At 43.5% G+C, this 15,469-nt stretch overlaps 2 protein-coding genes across 2 annotated transcripts in view; one reads left to right on the top strand and one right to left on the bottom strand.

Moving 5' to 3' along the window:
• Positions 1–4,444, bottom strand: part of PRKDC (protein kinase, DNA-activated, catalytic subunit) — an 87,844-nt gene extending 83,400 nt beyond the window's left edge. Inside the window, exons 1-5 of the mRNA XM_054179622.1 lie at positions 4,303–4,444; positions 3,684–3,760; positions 3,487–3,579; positions 2,155–2,229; positions 915–1,023 (exon numbers count right to left, since the gene is read on the bottom strand). Coding sequence (XP_054035597.1) covers positions 915–1,023; positions 2,155–2,229; positions 3,487–3,579; positions 3,684–3,760; positions 4,303–4,444 — 496 coding nt within the window. The remainder of the gene's footprint in view (positions 1–914; positions 1,024–2,154; positions 2,230–3,486; positions 3,580–3,683; positions 3,761–4,302) is intronic.
• A 623-nt stretch (positions 4,445–5,067) lies between these two features.
• MCM4 (minichromosome maintenance complex component 4) lies at positions 5,068–15,165 on the top strand. The gene is made up of 17 exons (XM_054179621.1): positions 5,068–5,122; positions 5,276–5,374; positions 5,638–5,796; positions 6,330–6,493; positions 6,580–6,675; positions 6,825–6,920; positions 7,004–7,099; positions 7,480–7,618; positions 8,041–8,261; positions 8,775–8,895; positions 9,634–9,893; positions 11,288–11,653; positions 11,997–12,124; positions 13,113–13,320; positions 13,768–13,996; positions 14,100–14,233; positions 14,599–15,165. Exons 2-17 carry the CDS (start codon positions 5,305–5,307, stop codon positions 14,689–14,691), a joined length of 2,580 nt encoding a protein of 859 aa, XP_054035596.1. The 5' UTR covers positions 5,068–5,122; positions 5,276–5,304; the 3' UTR covers positions 14,692–15,165.
• The last annotated feature ends 304 nt before the right edge of the window (positions 15,166–15,469 follow it).

Genomic DNA, 15,469 nt, shown 5'->3' with positions numbered 1-15,469 from the left:
TAAGTACCATCATGGTTAAGGCCAACAGCAGAAGTTCCTAGGCCTAGGTTCAGACTAAAGGGTTCTACACAGGCACGGCAAATTTGGTGAGGGTTAGACCTGTAAAGGCAAGTTCTCAGCTGTAACCAGCCAAGATGACCCAACTAGAGCTCATGTTGTTGTGTTTAACATCACAAACAACATAGACAAGGCAGGAACTGATGAGCTCACATCAGGGGCAGCCAGTGTTGGAACTATCACACTAAAACAGCAGCTCTAAGGACAAAAGTGTCCAGGGTTGGAATAAAGTTACAGAGACCTTTAGAACTGAGCTTGGGCTTACAGAAACTTTGACAGGCCCACCCACTGGAGGGACCGTGACTACTCTTAAGGCTCACTGTTACAGGGGCATGCCTGGATATTGTTATAAAACAGGTATAATAGTAACTTTAAAAGAATCAGCTAGACCAGCTTAGCACTAAACCTGGAAAATAAAAATAAAAATCCAAGAGAAAAGCAAAGTCAACTTGGTTAACAACAAGAAAGATGGAATTACTTCCAGGTTTAGGCATTCAGAGACTAGTAATTACAGCTTAGACATACAAATACTCTTGTGTCAGGAATCCTAAGCCAGATCAGTGCTTAAATAGAGTATGAGGTGCCATCACTGAATGTGATTATATAATTTCTCCCATTTGATGGCTATATATATATATATATATATATATATATATATATATATATGTCTGATAAGAAGCAGCTAACTGCATGATCATGATCAGAAGACCTGAACAAATTTTTCTAGCTCTACAACAGCTACCATGGTTAAACACACTTCCCATGGCAATGACAATTACACATTTCCAGGGGGTATGAACCAACAAAACCCAAGTGTAAATAAAGCAAAGGACACTGGCAGAAAAACTAAAGGCTACCTGTGTCAGGAGTTCTATTTTTTGTGGCAAGTTCACCATAAAATTTGTTAAATATCTCCCCAACTTTCATTTCTTCCATCAGGCAGGAATGTCGTAAGCTGCGGAGCAACTAAGATAGATTGAAAAGAAAAGAAGTCAGGAAAATCATTAGTATTATTACCATAATCCTACTTGGCTTAGACAAAAACACAGTTTGTATGTCTAATGTGCCATGGTTTAGTTGCTTAGATAGTGTTGGATGATAGGTTGGACTTGATGATCTTGAAGGTCTTTTCCAACCTGGTTAATTTAATTTCATTCTATTCTATTCTATTCTATTCTATTCTATTCTATTCTATTCTATTCTATTCTATTCTATTCTATTCTACTCTACTCTACTCTACTCTACTCTACTCTAATATGTATAATAGCTTACCTTCAGTACGCCATTCAATGAGATAGATTTATGGTAACAGGTCCAGAAAAGAGTGTTGACATGAAATCTCCTTTAACAACAAACTACCTTCCTGCATATGTGTAAATGCACCACTTAGAATTCTTACTTTATATGATGCATATTACAGAGTAATCTTCTACATATATAGAAAGATAATTATACTCTGTATATGTATATAAAAAATTTCCAAGAGCACAGGCTTAGCAAATCTGCAGTAGCCTTTATCATGTTGTGTTTCTCCCTGCTGCTGTAAAGCCAATCCCATTCACAGAAAAAACAATGCAGAGTAACTCAGAAGGGAGCTTTGTTTTTCTTACTTAAACAAAGCTAAGCAGGTGCAAAAGCATTTGCAAAACAAGGGTCTAGAGCATTCTAAGGAAGCACATTAGGAAGTTACTGCCCCACACAGTAAGAAAACTTCTGGAAATAAGCCTGTCTCCACATGTTTCACTGTGTCTAATGTATTATACTATGTATTAATATATAGTATCTTTAAAGTAAGAATACAATTGAACTGCAACTCCTTAAAGAACCACAACAAGCTGGGAGAGAGAAGATCTGCAACTGCCCCCTCAAACAAACATGCCTTGCTCTTGCAGGTGAAGGCCGCGCTCACATCTAACCAAGCTACTGGAGAAATAGCAAAGACAATCTGTTCTTAAGACATATCTCTTACCAACAGTCAAATATTACACTACAACAATTCTCTTGGGCTACAGGTTTTCTGCACAACATGGGACAACTCCAGTAACACAACAGATTTTCTGCTTTTTCTAGAAACAAGATTTATAACATGCATTTTACCTGAATCAGAAGTTCCAGAGCTGAGACTTTACATTTTGCTGCTCTCTCTTTTGTATAAACGCTACTACAAGTTTTCTAGGTAGGAAGGAAAAATAGAGAATGTAATACTGGTAAGTGGAGAAGAGAATTCAGAGATATTAATGTACTAATTTACCTGCTGCCCAGGGAGGTGGTGGAGTCACCATCCCTGGATGTGTTCAAGAGGGGACTGGACATGGCACTCAGTGCTATGGTTTAGTAGTCATGAGGTGTTGGGTGACAGATTGGACTTGATGATCTTTGAGGTCTCTTCCAACCTTATTGATTCTGTGATTCTGTGAGTCTACCTCTTTGAAGTATCTATTCCTAACAAGTTTAAGACTTTTTAGAAAAGACTAAAACAACAAAAATTTTCAGTCCTGGAAGTGGCTTCACAAACAACAGTGCAGCCCTGTCTTGTATAGTAACAGTTCCCAGATAAAGACAGTGACTTCTGAAATAGAAGTCATACAGCAAATTTTCTGTCTCTGTACTATAATTCCTTAGAATATGCAGCTACTAATCTGAAAGACCTTGGAGTGCTGGTGGACAGCAAGTTGACCACAGGACAGCAATGTGCCATTTTGGCCAAGAGAGGGCCAATGGCATGCTGGGGTGCAACAAGAAAAGTGTGTCCAGCAGGGCTAGGGAAGTTCTCCTCCCCCTCTACTCTGCCCTGGTGAGACCACACCTGGAATACTACATCCAGTTTTGGGCTCTCCAATTCAAGAGGGACAGAGATCTGCTGGAGAGAGTCCAACAGAAAGCTATGACTGTGGGACTTGAACATCTCTCTTACAAAGGACTGAGAGACCTTGGGCTGTTCAGTCTTGAGAAGGGAAAGCTGAGAGGGGATCTTCTCAATGTCTATAAATATCTGAGGGGTGGGTGTCAAGATGAAGGTGCCAGGCTCTTTTTGGTGGTGCCTGGTGCTAGGAGAAGGGACAATGGGTACAAACTGGAACACAGGAGGTTCCAACTCAACACGAGGAGACACTTCTTTATGGGGAGGGTGACAGATCAGTGGAACAGGCTGCCCAGAGAGGCTGTGGAGTCTCTTTCTCTGGAGACTCAAAACCTGCCTGGATGCATTTCTGCATGGCCTGTGCTAGGTGATCCTGCTTTGGCAGGGCAGTTGGACTTGATGATCCCTAGAAGTCCCTTCCAACACCTAACATTCTGTGATTCATCTCTCATAAGGCAGTAAGGGAGATGAGGAGGGTTGAAAGGTAGTTTGTGAATCTGTCACAGTATGTGACCAACCAGAATTGTTTCACTCATTCAGCAGAGACCTTTAGGAAATTATTTTCCTACCTTAATATTAGAGGCATAAGGATGAACTTTGTCACCCACTTTTTCCATGAAGACACAGAGAAACTTCAATGCTTCTTCCCTGCAATCTCGAAACTGTAATGTTAAAAAACAAAATACATTTTGTGTAGTAATACAACATGCTGTTCATGTAGCACTATTTCAACACTTCTTTAAACATTAAAAGTTTCCTAACATACCTCCTCGATGCCAAGGGATCTGTGGATGAAGACAAGCAAGCCTTGCTCTGGGGAGAACAGCAGGGACAGGTGCAAGGCTGCAGGAAGCAAACAAACCATCAGGCCCCTGGTTTCCCCTCCAGAACAAACAGGGCTGGACACGGCTCAGCAGTCACCATGTGCAGAGTCTGCCTTAATGCCTTGGACGAACGCTTGTCACCAGAGGAAACACAACTTAATGAAGGCTTCTTCTGACTTTCCAAGGGATTTGAGGGGACAAGGCTCTGTGCCTCTGACCTTGGGAAAGCTACCCCGAGGGCAGATGGGCCACTAGAGGCACACATCAAAGCATTTCCATCAAGGTAAATTATTATCTGGGGCAAGAGACCATCCTTCCCACAAAATCAGCTTTTCATATTTATATCACGCCTGTAGCCCCCAAGCGTCGCGTTGAGTCTAGAACGGCGGGAGTGCTGTCAGAACCACCAGCGTGCTGTGTGCGCCCCCCTACCATTAAGGAGCCCTCCCCAAAGTCAGCAGTTGCTGTTTTAAAGACATCGGCGAGGCAAAAGCCGCTCCAGAGTACCCGAAGCCCCCCATTCCCAGACACCACCCGCCGCGGCCGTGTCCGGGTGCGCACCCTGCGTGCCGCTGTCCAGGCTGGTGAGGCAGGTCTCGCCCAGCCTGCGGAGCAGACTGTAGCCATGCACGGCAGCGCTGGCCGCATCGCTGGGCTGCAGGTAGTGATGCAGCTGGTGCAGACATTCCCGGACACCGGCCATGCTGCACCGGGCCGGCAGACAGGCAGCGGTACCCGGGGAGGCGGAAGCGGGCAGGAAGGACTCGCCCCCGGCCGCATGTAACGCAGCCACCTAGGGGACATCCTCTGTGGCATCGGGACTGGCGAACTGGGAGGCAGGAGAAACGCCAACAGACATCGGCGAGACCGCTCTGAGCGGAGCAAGGGACCTCGGGCGGCACGACCATCTAAGGGGCTGTGTCACGGATGAGGGTTTGGGGCTGTACACGCACAGACAGTCGAACTTTCCCCCCTCCGCAGAGAATGGGCTGTTCCAGTCTCCCCACGCCTCCCTGCCTTCCCTCAGGACTAATTTTACCGCGAAATTCGTGTCGCTGCGGGCTGTTCCACTCTGGGGTGAGGGGTGGCCTCTGTGTCACAGTTGAGGGTAACCTCCTCCTGTAGCACGAGGAGTATCCTGCAGCAAGCTTCTGTCCCTACTGCAGAAGATCGATCAGGGCCCGACCCTCACCTCGGGGATCCGGAGAGTTCGCCTCCTTTCCCCTTCCTCAAACCGTTCCGCATCCCCCTCTCTACCTGCGTTGGGCGATCCCGGTGAGATCGCTCATATCCATTGGCCAGAAAGCCCGCGAGAGCGCGCCACGAGACGGGCTTGGCGGGGAGCTTTTCGGGGTGTTTGGGGTAGTTGGGCCGCAGAGGTGAGTGGGGGTCCTGGCGGGGGTCGGTACCCCTTTGCCCCTGGTTAATCCGCGCTCGCTGTGCCTGAGGAGAGGGGTGGAAACCCGCGATCCAGGGCTCGGCGGTGGCGGAGCGCCTGCAGCCCGCGTTTGTCTCCTCGATTCTCCCCCGCAGTAGGGTCGCCGCGGGAGCCGGAGCAGCGCCATGTCGTCGCCCGCCTCCACCCCCAGCCGTCGGCGCAGCAAGCGAGGCCGCGGCAGCAACCCCCCGACTCGTAAGTGCTTTGGTGGGGATAGGTCGTCCCGGGGGCAAAGCGGCCGTCGCGGTGGGCAGAACCGGGCAGCGGAGGGGCTAGGGGAAGCGAACGGATGTGGGGTGCCTGATGGGCTTCGTTCCGCTCTCTGCCGACGGGGCAGCGACACCGTCGCTTCGCCGCGGTCGTGTTCTCCCGGCCGCTGTCTCTGTACATCGGTCCCCGCCACGTACGGTGGCCACAGCCATATAAATACCGACTCCCGGTCTGCTTGTGTCTTGTAGCACAAGATGCTCGGTCTCCGCCTTCGCAGAAGCGCCGCACAGACGACTCCACCTCCACCGGAGACCTGCAGCCCATGCCCACCTCCCCACCCGCTGACATCCAGAGCCCCGGCGCCGCCGATGCTCTGTTCTCCAGCCCCCCGCAGTTTCGCCACTCTGGTACGCCGGGGCTCGGGACGGTGCTGGCCGATGCACCCTGGCAGGGTTGATGCCGGTGCTGCTGTGTAGCGAGCCAGCTCGGGGGATGGATCTGACTGAAAAATATTCCAGAAAAAAAACCGGATTCTGGCTCGAATTTCTCATTTGAGTATAGCTCAGAACGGGAGTGTTGTCAGTGTCAGGGGTGCAGGTGTGCTGTTGTAGTTTAAAATGGTCATAGGAGTGTGTACCTGGGATTACACTGTACACTACCAGTGTAGTATCAGAATGCAGCACTGCTCTGAAGTTTCACTGTGAAGCTCTACTAGAACTTGGGATCTTTCAGGAGAGATGCTGATGCAGAGAAAACTTCTGTGCAGGCTTGCAAGATATTTCTTGTTTCTCTTGTACCAAAATAGTGTAATTGCTATTATTTTCATGATAGTGGAGTTAAAAGAGTGATGAGAGTGATGCAACTGATGCAGAGGCTGAAGTCTAATCTGCTCTAAATGTTAGGTGTTTCACTAATCCTAATAAAATATTTTTTTTGGTAGCTATTCCTCTTGACTTTGACATCAGTTCCCCTCTGACTTATGGCACGCCCAGCTCCAGGGTGGAGGGCACCCCACGAAGTGGAGTACGAGGAACTCCAGTTAGGCAGAGGCCAGATCTTGGGTCTGTCCGTAAAGCCAGACAAGTGGATTTGCACTCAGATGGGGTAGGTGGATGTCTCAGCCTTGTACCTGACAACTTGTTTGTAAACAATTCTGCATATTTGCTTATGCTTAATTGGTTTCCACACAGCCAACTGAGGATGTAACAACTGAGCAGTCTCTTGGACAGAAGCTTGTTATTTGGGGAACAGATGTTAATGTGGCCTCGTGCAAAGAAAAATTCCAGGTGGGTTAACAACTTGCTTTTTTCCGTCTTTAAATGAAAAGCTAGTTTGATTTAAACAACTGTTAGTTGAATCTAATGCAAGGAGGGTGTTGGCACTGCTGATTTTGCTCATCTTTCCTTTCTGTCTCCCCACTACCTCTGACACTCAGAGATTTCTTCAGCGCTTCATTGACCCGATAGGTAAAGAGGATGAAGATGTTGGCTTAAATCTTAACGAGCCACGTTACATGCAGCGGCTTGAAGAGGTACTTGGAACAGTAACATCTAACTTTTGCTTTTCAGTCTTTCATGCTGCTGAGCTAAAGCTTTCTTTTCAAATACCTTGCAGATTAATATAGTTGGGGAACCCTTCCTGAACGTAAATTGTGACCATCTAAGATCATTTGATGAAAATCTTTACAGGCAACTGATCTGCTATCCTCAGGTGAAGTAGTGCCCTTGTCTTCTGGCTTTCAGCAGGCCCTTTCCTATTTCTGCCTTTTAAGTGCAAAGAGTACTTCATACATGTAGTGCAATCTCTGTAGCTTCTTTATTTTACTTACTATAAAATACTTTATTTTGTAGTAGTTGGTAAACTTGCAGTGTCCCAACTCTTGGACCTTTTCTTTCTTTTCTTTACAGTACTTTAAAGGAATAAATCTAATGTGAACAGCAAGTTTAGGAAAATGGTCAGCTGGCATAACTTTTAGTCATTCCTGGCTGATCAGAAGCACACAAAGTACTTTATGCAAAAGTATTTCAGTGTTTGATTTTTATTTTATGTTTTAATTTGTAAGCTTAACCATTTCTAACATTTTTACACAGGAAGTTATTCCAACTTTTGACATGGCTGTCAATGAGATCTTTTTTGACCGTTACCCTGATTCAATATTAGAACATCAGATCCAAGTCAGGCCATATAATGCACTGAAGACGAGGAACATGAGAAGTCTAAATCCTGAAGGTACACTTTTGATTACTGTGTTAGTAAAGAATCTTAAGGATTTATATGGATTTACTGAATGTTAACAAATACTTACATGAAGCCCATATAAAACTGTACTTGTAGTCCATCCAGACTGATGCTTTTTGTTTATAGAAGGCTGTTTCAGAAGCAAATGCTTTAGCACCCAAATGCAGAACAATCTATCCATAAAGGAGATGTCTCCTGGCATCAGTCACTCCTTAGTTCTGTGATTGCAAAACTTTTGTGTAAGTAACTCCTGTAAATTTGGCTATATTGTAGCATGTGTTTATGATTCTTCTTGCTTTGTTTTATGCAAGCACCTAACTAAATGTCTGCCTCCCACCTGAAAACAAAGTTGTGAAGGTTTATTTCGAATTTGCAGAGTATGGAGGGTTGACACAAGTCTCTGTATCCTGTAGATATTGATCAGCTTATCACCATCAGTGGAATGGTCATCAGAACCTCCCAGATAATTCCAGAGATGCAGGAAGCCTTCTTTAAGTGCCAGGTTTGCTCTTTCACCACCCGAGTAGAAATCGATCGTGGCAGGATCACGGAACCGTCCGTCTGCAAGAACTGTAACACCACACACAGCATGGCGCTGATCCACAATCGATCCATGTTCTCTGACAAACAGATGGTATGTGGTGCTGAGGTAGTGGCTGAAACGGTTTCCAGTTTTCCTCCCCCACCTTCCTAATACCATCAATAGCATTAATGCATGTGTCTTGAGACTCAGTGCTTTGAAAAGGGAAAAGTGCTCTGGAATGTGAAACAACTCGGTGAAAGAGTAAGTCTCCTTGGAAGGAGAAATGCATGAAAACTAGGAAATTAAGTATGTCCACATCTTAATATTTCCATGTGGAAACCCCTTTATGTATATGTAGTATGTACAACTGTTACCTGGAGTAGATGAGCCTCCTCTGTAACATTTTAGCTGTACCAATAGCAACCAGCAGCATTCATGGCTTCATCACACCTTTTTGTTACTAACCACCTTTGCTGTTGGGGTATTTTGTTCTTCAGCAATGTTCCTGATTTAAAATGATGCTGAAGACTTTGCAAATACACAGTTCCATTGTATGCTCTGTGGAAAAGTTTTGGGTTTTGCCTCTTTGTTTTATTTTTAACTAAACTGTGTGGTTTTTACTAGATCAAACTGCAGGAGTCTCCTGAAGATATGCCAGCTGGACAGACCCCGCATACAGTTGCACTGTTTGCTCACAATGACCTTGTTGATAAAGTTCAGCCAGGTGACAGAGTTAATGTCACAGGTAAAATTTGGTTTGAGTATTTGCATCGTTTTTTACTGATCTTAACTGTCTGTAAAGGGACCTGCAAGTGCTGAGGGATCTGACCACTGTCTTTTCAAGGCCGCTCAGTTATCTTTGGAAAGTCAGTGACAGGCTAAGATGCTGGCAGAAAGCCAGTGTCACTCCTACGTCAAGGAGAACTAGAGAACTACAGGCAGTCAGACACATCTGACCCCTGGGAAGGCAACAGAGCCAATAGTACTGGAAATATTTCTAACTATATGAAGGACAAGAAGGTGATAAGGTGTAGTCAGCATGGATTTACAGTGGATAACAACCTTCTAGAATGAGATGACTGAAGCAGTGGATGTTCTTTATTTTGACTTCAGCAAGGCTTTCATCACAGTCTCCCATAATATCCTCATAGGCAAACTGATGGTGTCTGGGTTAGATAAATGGACAGTGAGATGGATTTAAGTGGCAGAACTGCCTTAATTTTCTTCTCAAAACGCTTAAGCATTTTTCTTGTTGAGAACACTAGTGATAGGAATGCTAAATGAACCTGTGAAAGTAGGGTCTAGATGACTTAAATATGTCCCATTGAGTTCTGCATGATGTACTCCTTTTGGGAGATAAACTGACTGAAGTACTTAGGCTGTTTTGCAGGGCTTTACTTCTTAGGGGAAGGTGTAAAATTTGCAGGTTTTAGAATGACTATGTTTCTTTGTGTCTAATGCTGTGGTTAAAACTTGTATTTAGGTATCTACAGGGCAGTCCCAATTCGAGTTAATCCAAGGGTCAGCAGTGTCAAATCTGTCTACAAGACCCACATCGATGTCATCCACTATCGCAAGACAGACTCCAAACGCCTCTATGGTGTGGATGAGGAAACAGAGCAAAAAATGTTTACAGAGGAACGTGTCAAAATGCTGAGAGAGCTTTCTAAAAAACCAGACATCTATGAGAGACTTTCCTCTGCCTTGGCCCCAAGTATCTATGAGCATGAAGATATCAAAAAGGTGACTTAAAATCTGTATTTCTCTTGGAAGAAATGTGTTTGTGTGTTAAAATATGCTTGTAGTTGTTTGCCATGGAAGTGACTTGAGGCTTCAGAATTCAAAAGACTCTATCTTGAGCAGTCTTAAAATTCCATTGTCTTGTCAGGATGGGCTTGGTTGTAGGTGTATCTAATTCTTTTCGTGGTATTTTAAGGAGTGTTAGTCAGAGGAAAGGTACTGAAAAGGTAGGAGATCAGCAGAACTGAGAAAACTTAATTGCAGTATGCATTGTGGACATTTCCTGAATTACTGGTAATTAAAAGAAAATCAGTAGCTGTAGCAGGGTGAATGCTGGAAAGAGGCACCTACAGGAGGAAAACAGCTGTAAAATGACTTTTGGTTGACCCTGGCTTTCAAGAGGTTGAAACAATTATTTAGATGTACCTAAGAAGGGATTGTTGCAATACAATGTTCAGTAAAGCTACTACAACTTTATTATGGGAAAGGCTAGAATCAGTAGTGGCTCTCAAGGTAATGTCAGACACCAAACAACCCTTTATTTTTTACTTGTAATTTCATACATTATCATAGTTCACATGTTTCTGAAATGTCAAGAAGTTGAATTCCAAAGCATCCAATGGAAAGAACAGTAACAAGTACTCCATTTATTGTTCCCTCCTCACCACTAGTAAGGCACATCAGGTGTAGGGGGTGGAGCTGAGCGAAGATAGGGACCCTTCATCAAGGGACATCTTCAGGTTCTGATCAAAACATGTTCACAAGAACGTACCAAAATTTCTCTCTTTTGATATATGAGAGTGCTTTTCACCAACATGCATTGGAGCACCAGTACTCTACATAAAGGAGGAAACTCTTCCAATGAAATGAGACCTTATGGGCAAGAACTTTCAAAGGACTTTGAAGTGATGTTGTCAATGTTGCAAAGCAGTTTTCCTGAAAAGAAAATACTTGGTTAGTCTTAACTAAGAAGCTGATAAAGACAGCACATTTCTAACTGTGTGAAAGAGGTAATAGTACTTCAGTCCTAGATTAAACATAGTCTTAGGGAAAACAATAGCCTGTTCTGGCTTTTGCTCAGCAAAATTTGTTAACCAGCATTCCGATTATGTACCTTTTGCATGGATTTGTGTGAATACAAAGTTTCCAACTTTAATTAGAAGCTGACTTCGTAGGACCTAGCAGTTTAAATCTGTAGCAAACTCTGATTGAAAGTATCCATAATGAACCCTTTTTAAAGACTCCTAAAACCAGTTTGAAGTGTAGCCTTTCACCCCTGAGTTGTGTGAATTGTAGAAATATTTCAATTCATGAGGTGTTTCAGTTCAACAGTTGGATTTGTTGTCTTAGCTATACGAGAAATGATGTTTTGACACTTAAAGAGACTATTTTTATAGGGTATTCTGCTTCAGCTTTTTGGGGGATCAAGGAAGGATTTTTCTCACACGGGAAGAGGCAATTTTCGTGCTGAGATCAACATTCTTCTCTGTGGTGATCCTGGTACTAGCAAATCACAGCTGCTGCAGTATGTGTACAACCTGGTTCCTCGAGGCCAGTACACATCTGGCAGAGGCTCAAGTGCAGTTGGTCTTACTGCATATGTGATGAAGGATCCAGAAACACGGCAGCTGGTTCTTCAGACGGGTGCTCTAGTACTCAGTGACAACGGCATCTGCTGCATCGATGAGTTTGATAAAATGAATGAAAGCACAAGATCAGTGCTGCATGAGGTGATGGAACAACAGACTCTCTCCATTGCAAAGGTAAGTGCCTGTTTAATTCTGGATTCTTCCCATCAGTCTGGTACATGCTAGGCAGCTGAGACAGAAAAGTGACCAGAAGAACAAAGGGTCACACTCTGTTGTTGTCAGTGGATCAATTCTAGATTATGTACCCACATAACAACTCATTGACCAAACCTAGTTTTTATCGCAGGCTGGTATTTCCAGATGCTTTTATTCTTGCTTTACTGTGAAAGGCTTTTGCAATCCATTTTTTTGTACTACAGAACCCATGTAGTAATGTTGATGATCTATAAAGATGGGGGCAGAAGTTTTGGTGGTATACAGCTGTGGCTGGTTTCAGCAATCTTTTTCATTTTGACAGGCTGGAATCATTTGCCAACTGAATGCTCGTACATCTATCCTGGCAGCAGCTAACCCTATAGAATCACAGTGGAATCCAAAAAAGACTACTATAGAGAACATCCAGCTTCCACATACCCTGTTGTCAAGGTACCAGTGCTTGCATGTCTCACACATTGGCTTGTAAAAACAAATACTGTTGGACAAAACAGCTCTGTTCTTTGGATCATAATGGAAAGCTTCCACAGCACGCACTTTAAATGCTCTTCTTACACCTTCTGTGTGAGCACAGAATGACCTTTTAGTATTTATACCTTGAACAGAAGATGTGATGAGATCTGTAGGATCTCTACTTCTCTGTTGTTGGTTTTCTGTTGTTTCACTATCATCTAGAAAAAAGTTGTTCTGAAACTTACAGTATTGATAACTTGGACAAAAGCTCAGGATGTTGTTCTCAGCACCATAAAACTTAAACAGTGAAAAACAGTGATGATCAGGGAACTTGGAACAGAGTTGGTAGAACCTGAAGATCTGTGTCTGCTTTGTGTTGTTTTGCCAAGTCTAATTGTGGAGGTGGCAGTGCCAGCTCTTTGGGTGACAGCTGTTAGACCAACATTTAGTGTCTGCTGATAAAAATTAATCTATGTGCTGCAGTTACATCTTGTGAGGAATTCCCACACAAAATTTGAAGCACAGTGCTGGTATACTGGACATTGTGAGAGCACTTATGGCTTAGAATTTAAGAGCTGCTTAATTTAGCCACTTACTGACAAATGGTACCTTAGTGTGGGTGTAGTGAATGAAACTAGGCTTGAGCAGTGTCTCAGTTTCACTGTTCATTGGAGTGAAGTTTAGCTGGGTTTGTTAGATGCTTTTTGGTAAGAAAACAAAAACTTTCAGCCTTGAACACAGGATCTGAATTTCACAGAAGTGTCAGTTCTATAGGATGAAAGCAAATCCATTGCATGTTCTGTTCTTTCAGACTTCTAGGACAATTGTCATTTCCGTTTAATAGAGCAACTGCTACTGAGAGTAGGAATTAATAATAACTCCTGCTTAAAACAGAATCCCTAAAACAAATGATTGCACATGGCAAGAAGGCGCACACACACTAATGCTGGATTCTCAACCCCTTCAGATTTGACTTGATCTTTTTAATGTTGGATCCACGTGATGAAGCTTATGACAGACGTCTTGCTCGCCACTTGGTTTCACTGTACTACCACAGTGAAGAACAGATGGAGGAGGAATTCATGGATATGGCAGTCCTGAGGGATTACCTTGCGTATGCTCGTGGTTACATAGCTCCTAGGTTAGGCGAAGAAGCAAGCCAAGCCCTTATTGAGGTAAGAGCTGCTGTTGAGAATGTATGTGTGCTTCTGTCTGCATATATACTGTAAGATCTTTCAAAAATCACACTCACCCGCATTTAAATGGAAAGAGGAAACAGTGCAGAAGTTGTTCTGCACTCAAATGTTTAGTTTTCAGATGTGTTGGTTTGGCACCATCACATAAAATTCTGCTGAAACAAGAATGTGTCAAGACAGACACAAGTTCTGCTAGGTAAGACTAGTCCTAAGTTTTGAAAGTGATGCAAAACTTGAGTCATTATCCTGGCTTAATTGCTTTATAGCAGAAAGAAGTATATATAATGTGGTCATCCCTCACTGCAGTAGAACTGTGAAGTATTTGGAATGGCTTGCTTGTAATCTGAAATAAGAGGTGGAGGATGAAGGTGAACCTGAAAATATTAAGAGGATTTATTGAAATACCTAATGACTCTTCCTTTTCAGGCATACGTGGACATGAGGAAGATTGGCAGTGGGAGGGGAATGGTTTCTGCATACCCTCGCCAGCTGGAGTCTCTGATCCGGCTGGCAGAAGCCCACGCTAAAGTACGCTTCTCTGAGAAAGTGGAAACCGTTGATGTAGAAGAAGCCAAACGCCTCCATCGGGAAGCGCTGAAACAGTCTGCCACTGATCCAAGGACAGGAATTGTGGACATATCCATTCTCACCACAGGTTGGTGTTTCCATGGCGTTAAAGCTTGGGTGCTACAGGGCTCTGGTAATTTGTAGATGTAACTGAACCTGCCCTCCTCCATCCATTTCTTGTGTTTTACAAGGAATGAGCGCAACAGCTCGTAAGCGGAGAGAAGAGTTGGCTCAAGCCTTAAGGAAGCTTATCCAGTCAAAGGGTAAAACACCAACTTTGAAGTACCAGCAGCTCTTTGAAGACCTCCGAGCACAGTCTGATACAGTAAGTTTCCTGCTTTGTTTTTGTGTTCTCATTAATTTTTAAAAGCATGATGTCTTCCCAAATCAATGTTCTTGTCCTCACATCACATGATGGAGGAAAATGGGAGACATCAGCTGACGTGACTGGGAAGCTAATTCTGTTGCAGATAAAATGAACTGAATCTTTTGCTTCACCTTAGTTTATTCTTGCTTCTGAAATAGAAAACTGCTTCAGGGTCAAACTCTGCTTCAGGGTTTTAGGGTGGATTTCAAATGGCAAAACTAACAAACTAAAACCTGCTAAGAAAATTAAGGGGGATTAAGGCATTTTTGTCTTTCAATTATTTTTCCTTCCCATCCTTACTTGATTTGCTGCTTTTCTTTAAGGCCATCACAAAGGAAATGTTTGAAGAAGCTCTTCGTGCCTTGGCTGATGATGACTTCTTGACTGTGACTGGGAAGACTGTTAGGCTGCTATAAATCAGCCCTCCCTTGTGAGCCGACCGCCACAGCTTTCACTTTTGCCTTACTTAAGACAGTGTCAGTCTGCAAGATCTTTGAGATTTGGGACTATCATTCACCATGACAAGCATAGCTTTTTCCTTGCAGGCCAAGTGTTGTGGCTTCACTGTGCCTTACAACAGTGCCAGTCTGCAAGATCTTCAAGATTTGGGGCTATCATTTGCTATGAGAAATGTAGCAACAATTAAGGGGCACTTCTGTCAGCACAAGGTATCACCTAAGAAGCCTCAGCTGAAAAATGCTATTTACATTTTAGCTAAATGTAATTACTAATGTCAAGTGCTTTCTGGGTTTATGAGGTTTTGTAGAACATGCTAACAATGTTGTATGTATTTCTACTTGAATTGTAAAAATTCACCTTAAATGACTTTTTAGTAAATCCAAGTTGACTGTTAGGATTGCTGCAACCTGAAATAAAGTTACTGGACTTGAAAAAAACGCTGAAGAACCCTTTTAAGTGAAAACTGATCATAGCCTTATTAAGACTTATTCCAGATAGTGTTTAGAGTTACTTGCAGGAGAATCCCACCAGGTGGCTCTTAAAGCCTGTATGTAGTAGTTGGATTATCTTCCAGTCTAGTGGTAGTTTGTTACTTAAATAAGCAAGGACTGCAAGTGTCACTCTGATTAGGGAGATAGAATGGAAATAACTGTACGTGGATGTAGTGTGCTTTGTAGGATACAGTATTAGGGCAAGAGCTGTCACCTCTTTTCCCCATAAACTTGAATTGACCAG

The sequence above is a fragment of the Dryobates pubescens genome, chromosome 3 (assembly GCF_014839835.1).
Source record: "Dryobates pubescens isolate bDryPub1 chromosome 3, bDryPub1.pri, whole genome shotgun sequence".
Lineage (NCBI taxonomy): Eukaryota > Metazoa > Chordata > Aves > Piciformes > Picidae > Dryobates > Dryobates pubescens.
This window is presented reverse-complemented; position numbering and strand designations above follow the sequence as displayed.

Coding starts and splice junctions, on each gene's coding strand:
- MCM4 (XM_054179621.1), top strand. CDS start 5,305: ATGTCGTCGCCCGCCTCCACCCCCAGCCGTCGGCGCAGCAAGCGAGGC. Junction 5,797..6,329: donor CCCGCAGTTTCGCCACTCTG/GTACGCCGGGGC, acceptor TTTTTTTGGTAG/CTATTCCTCTTGACTTTGAC. Junction 9,894..11,287: donor AGCATGAAGATATCAAAAAG/GTGACTTAAAAT, acceptor CTATTTTTATAG/GGTATTCTGCTTCAGCTTTT.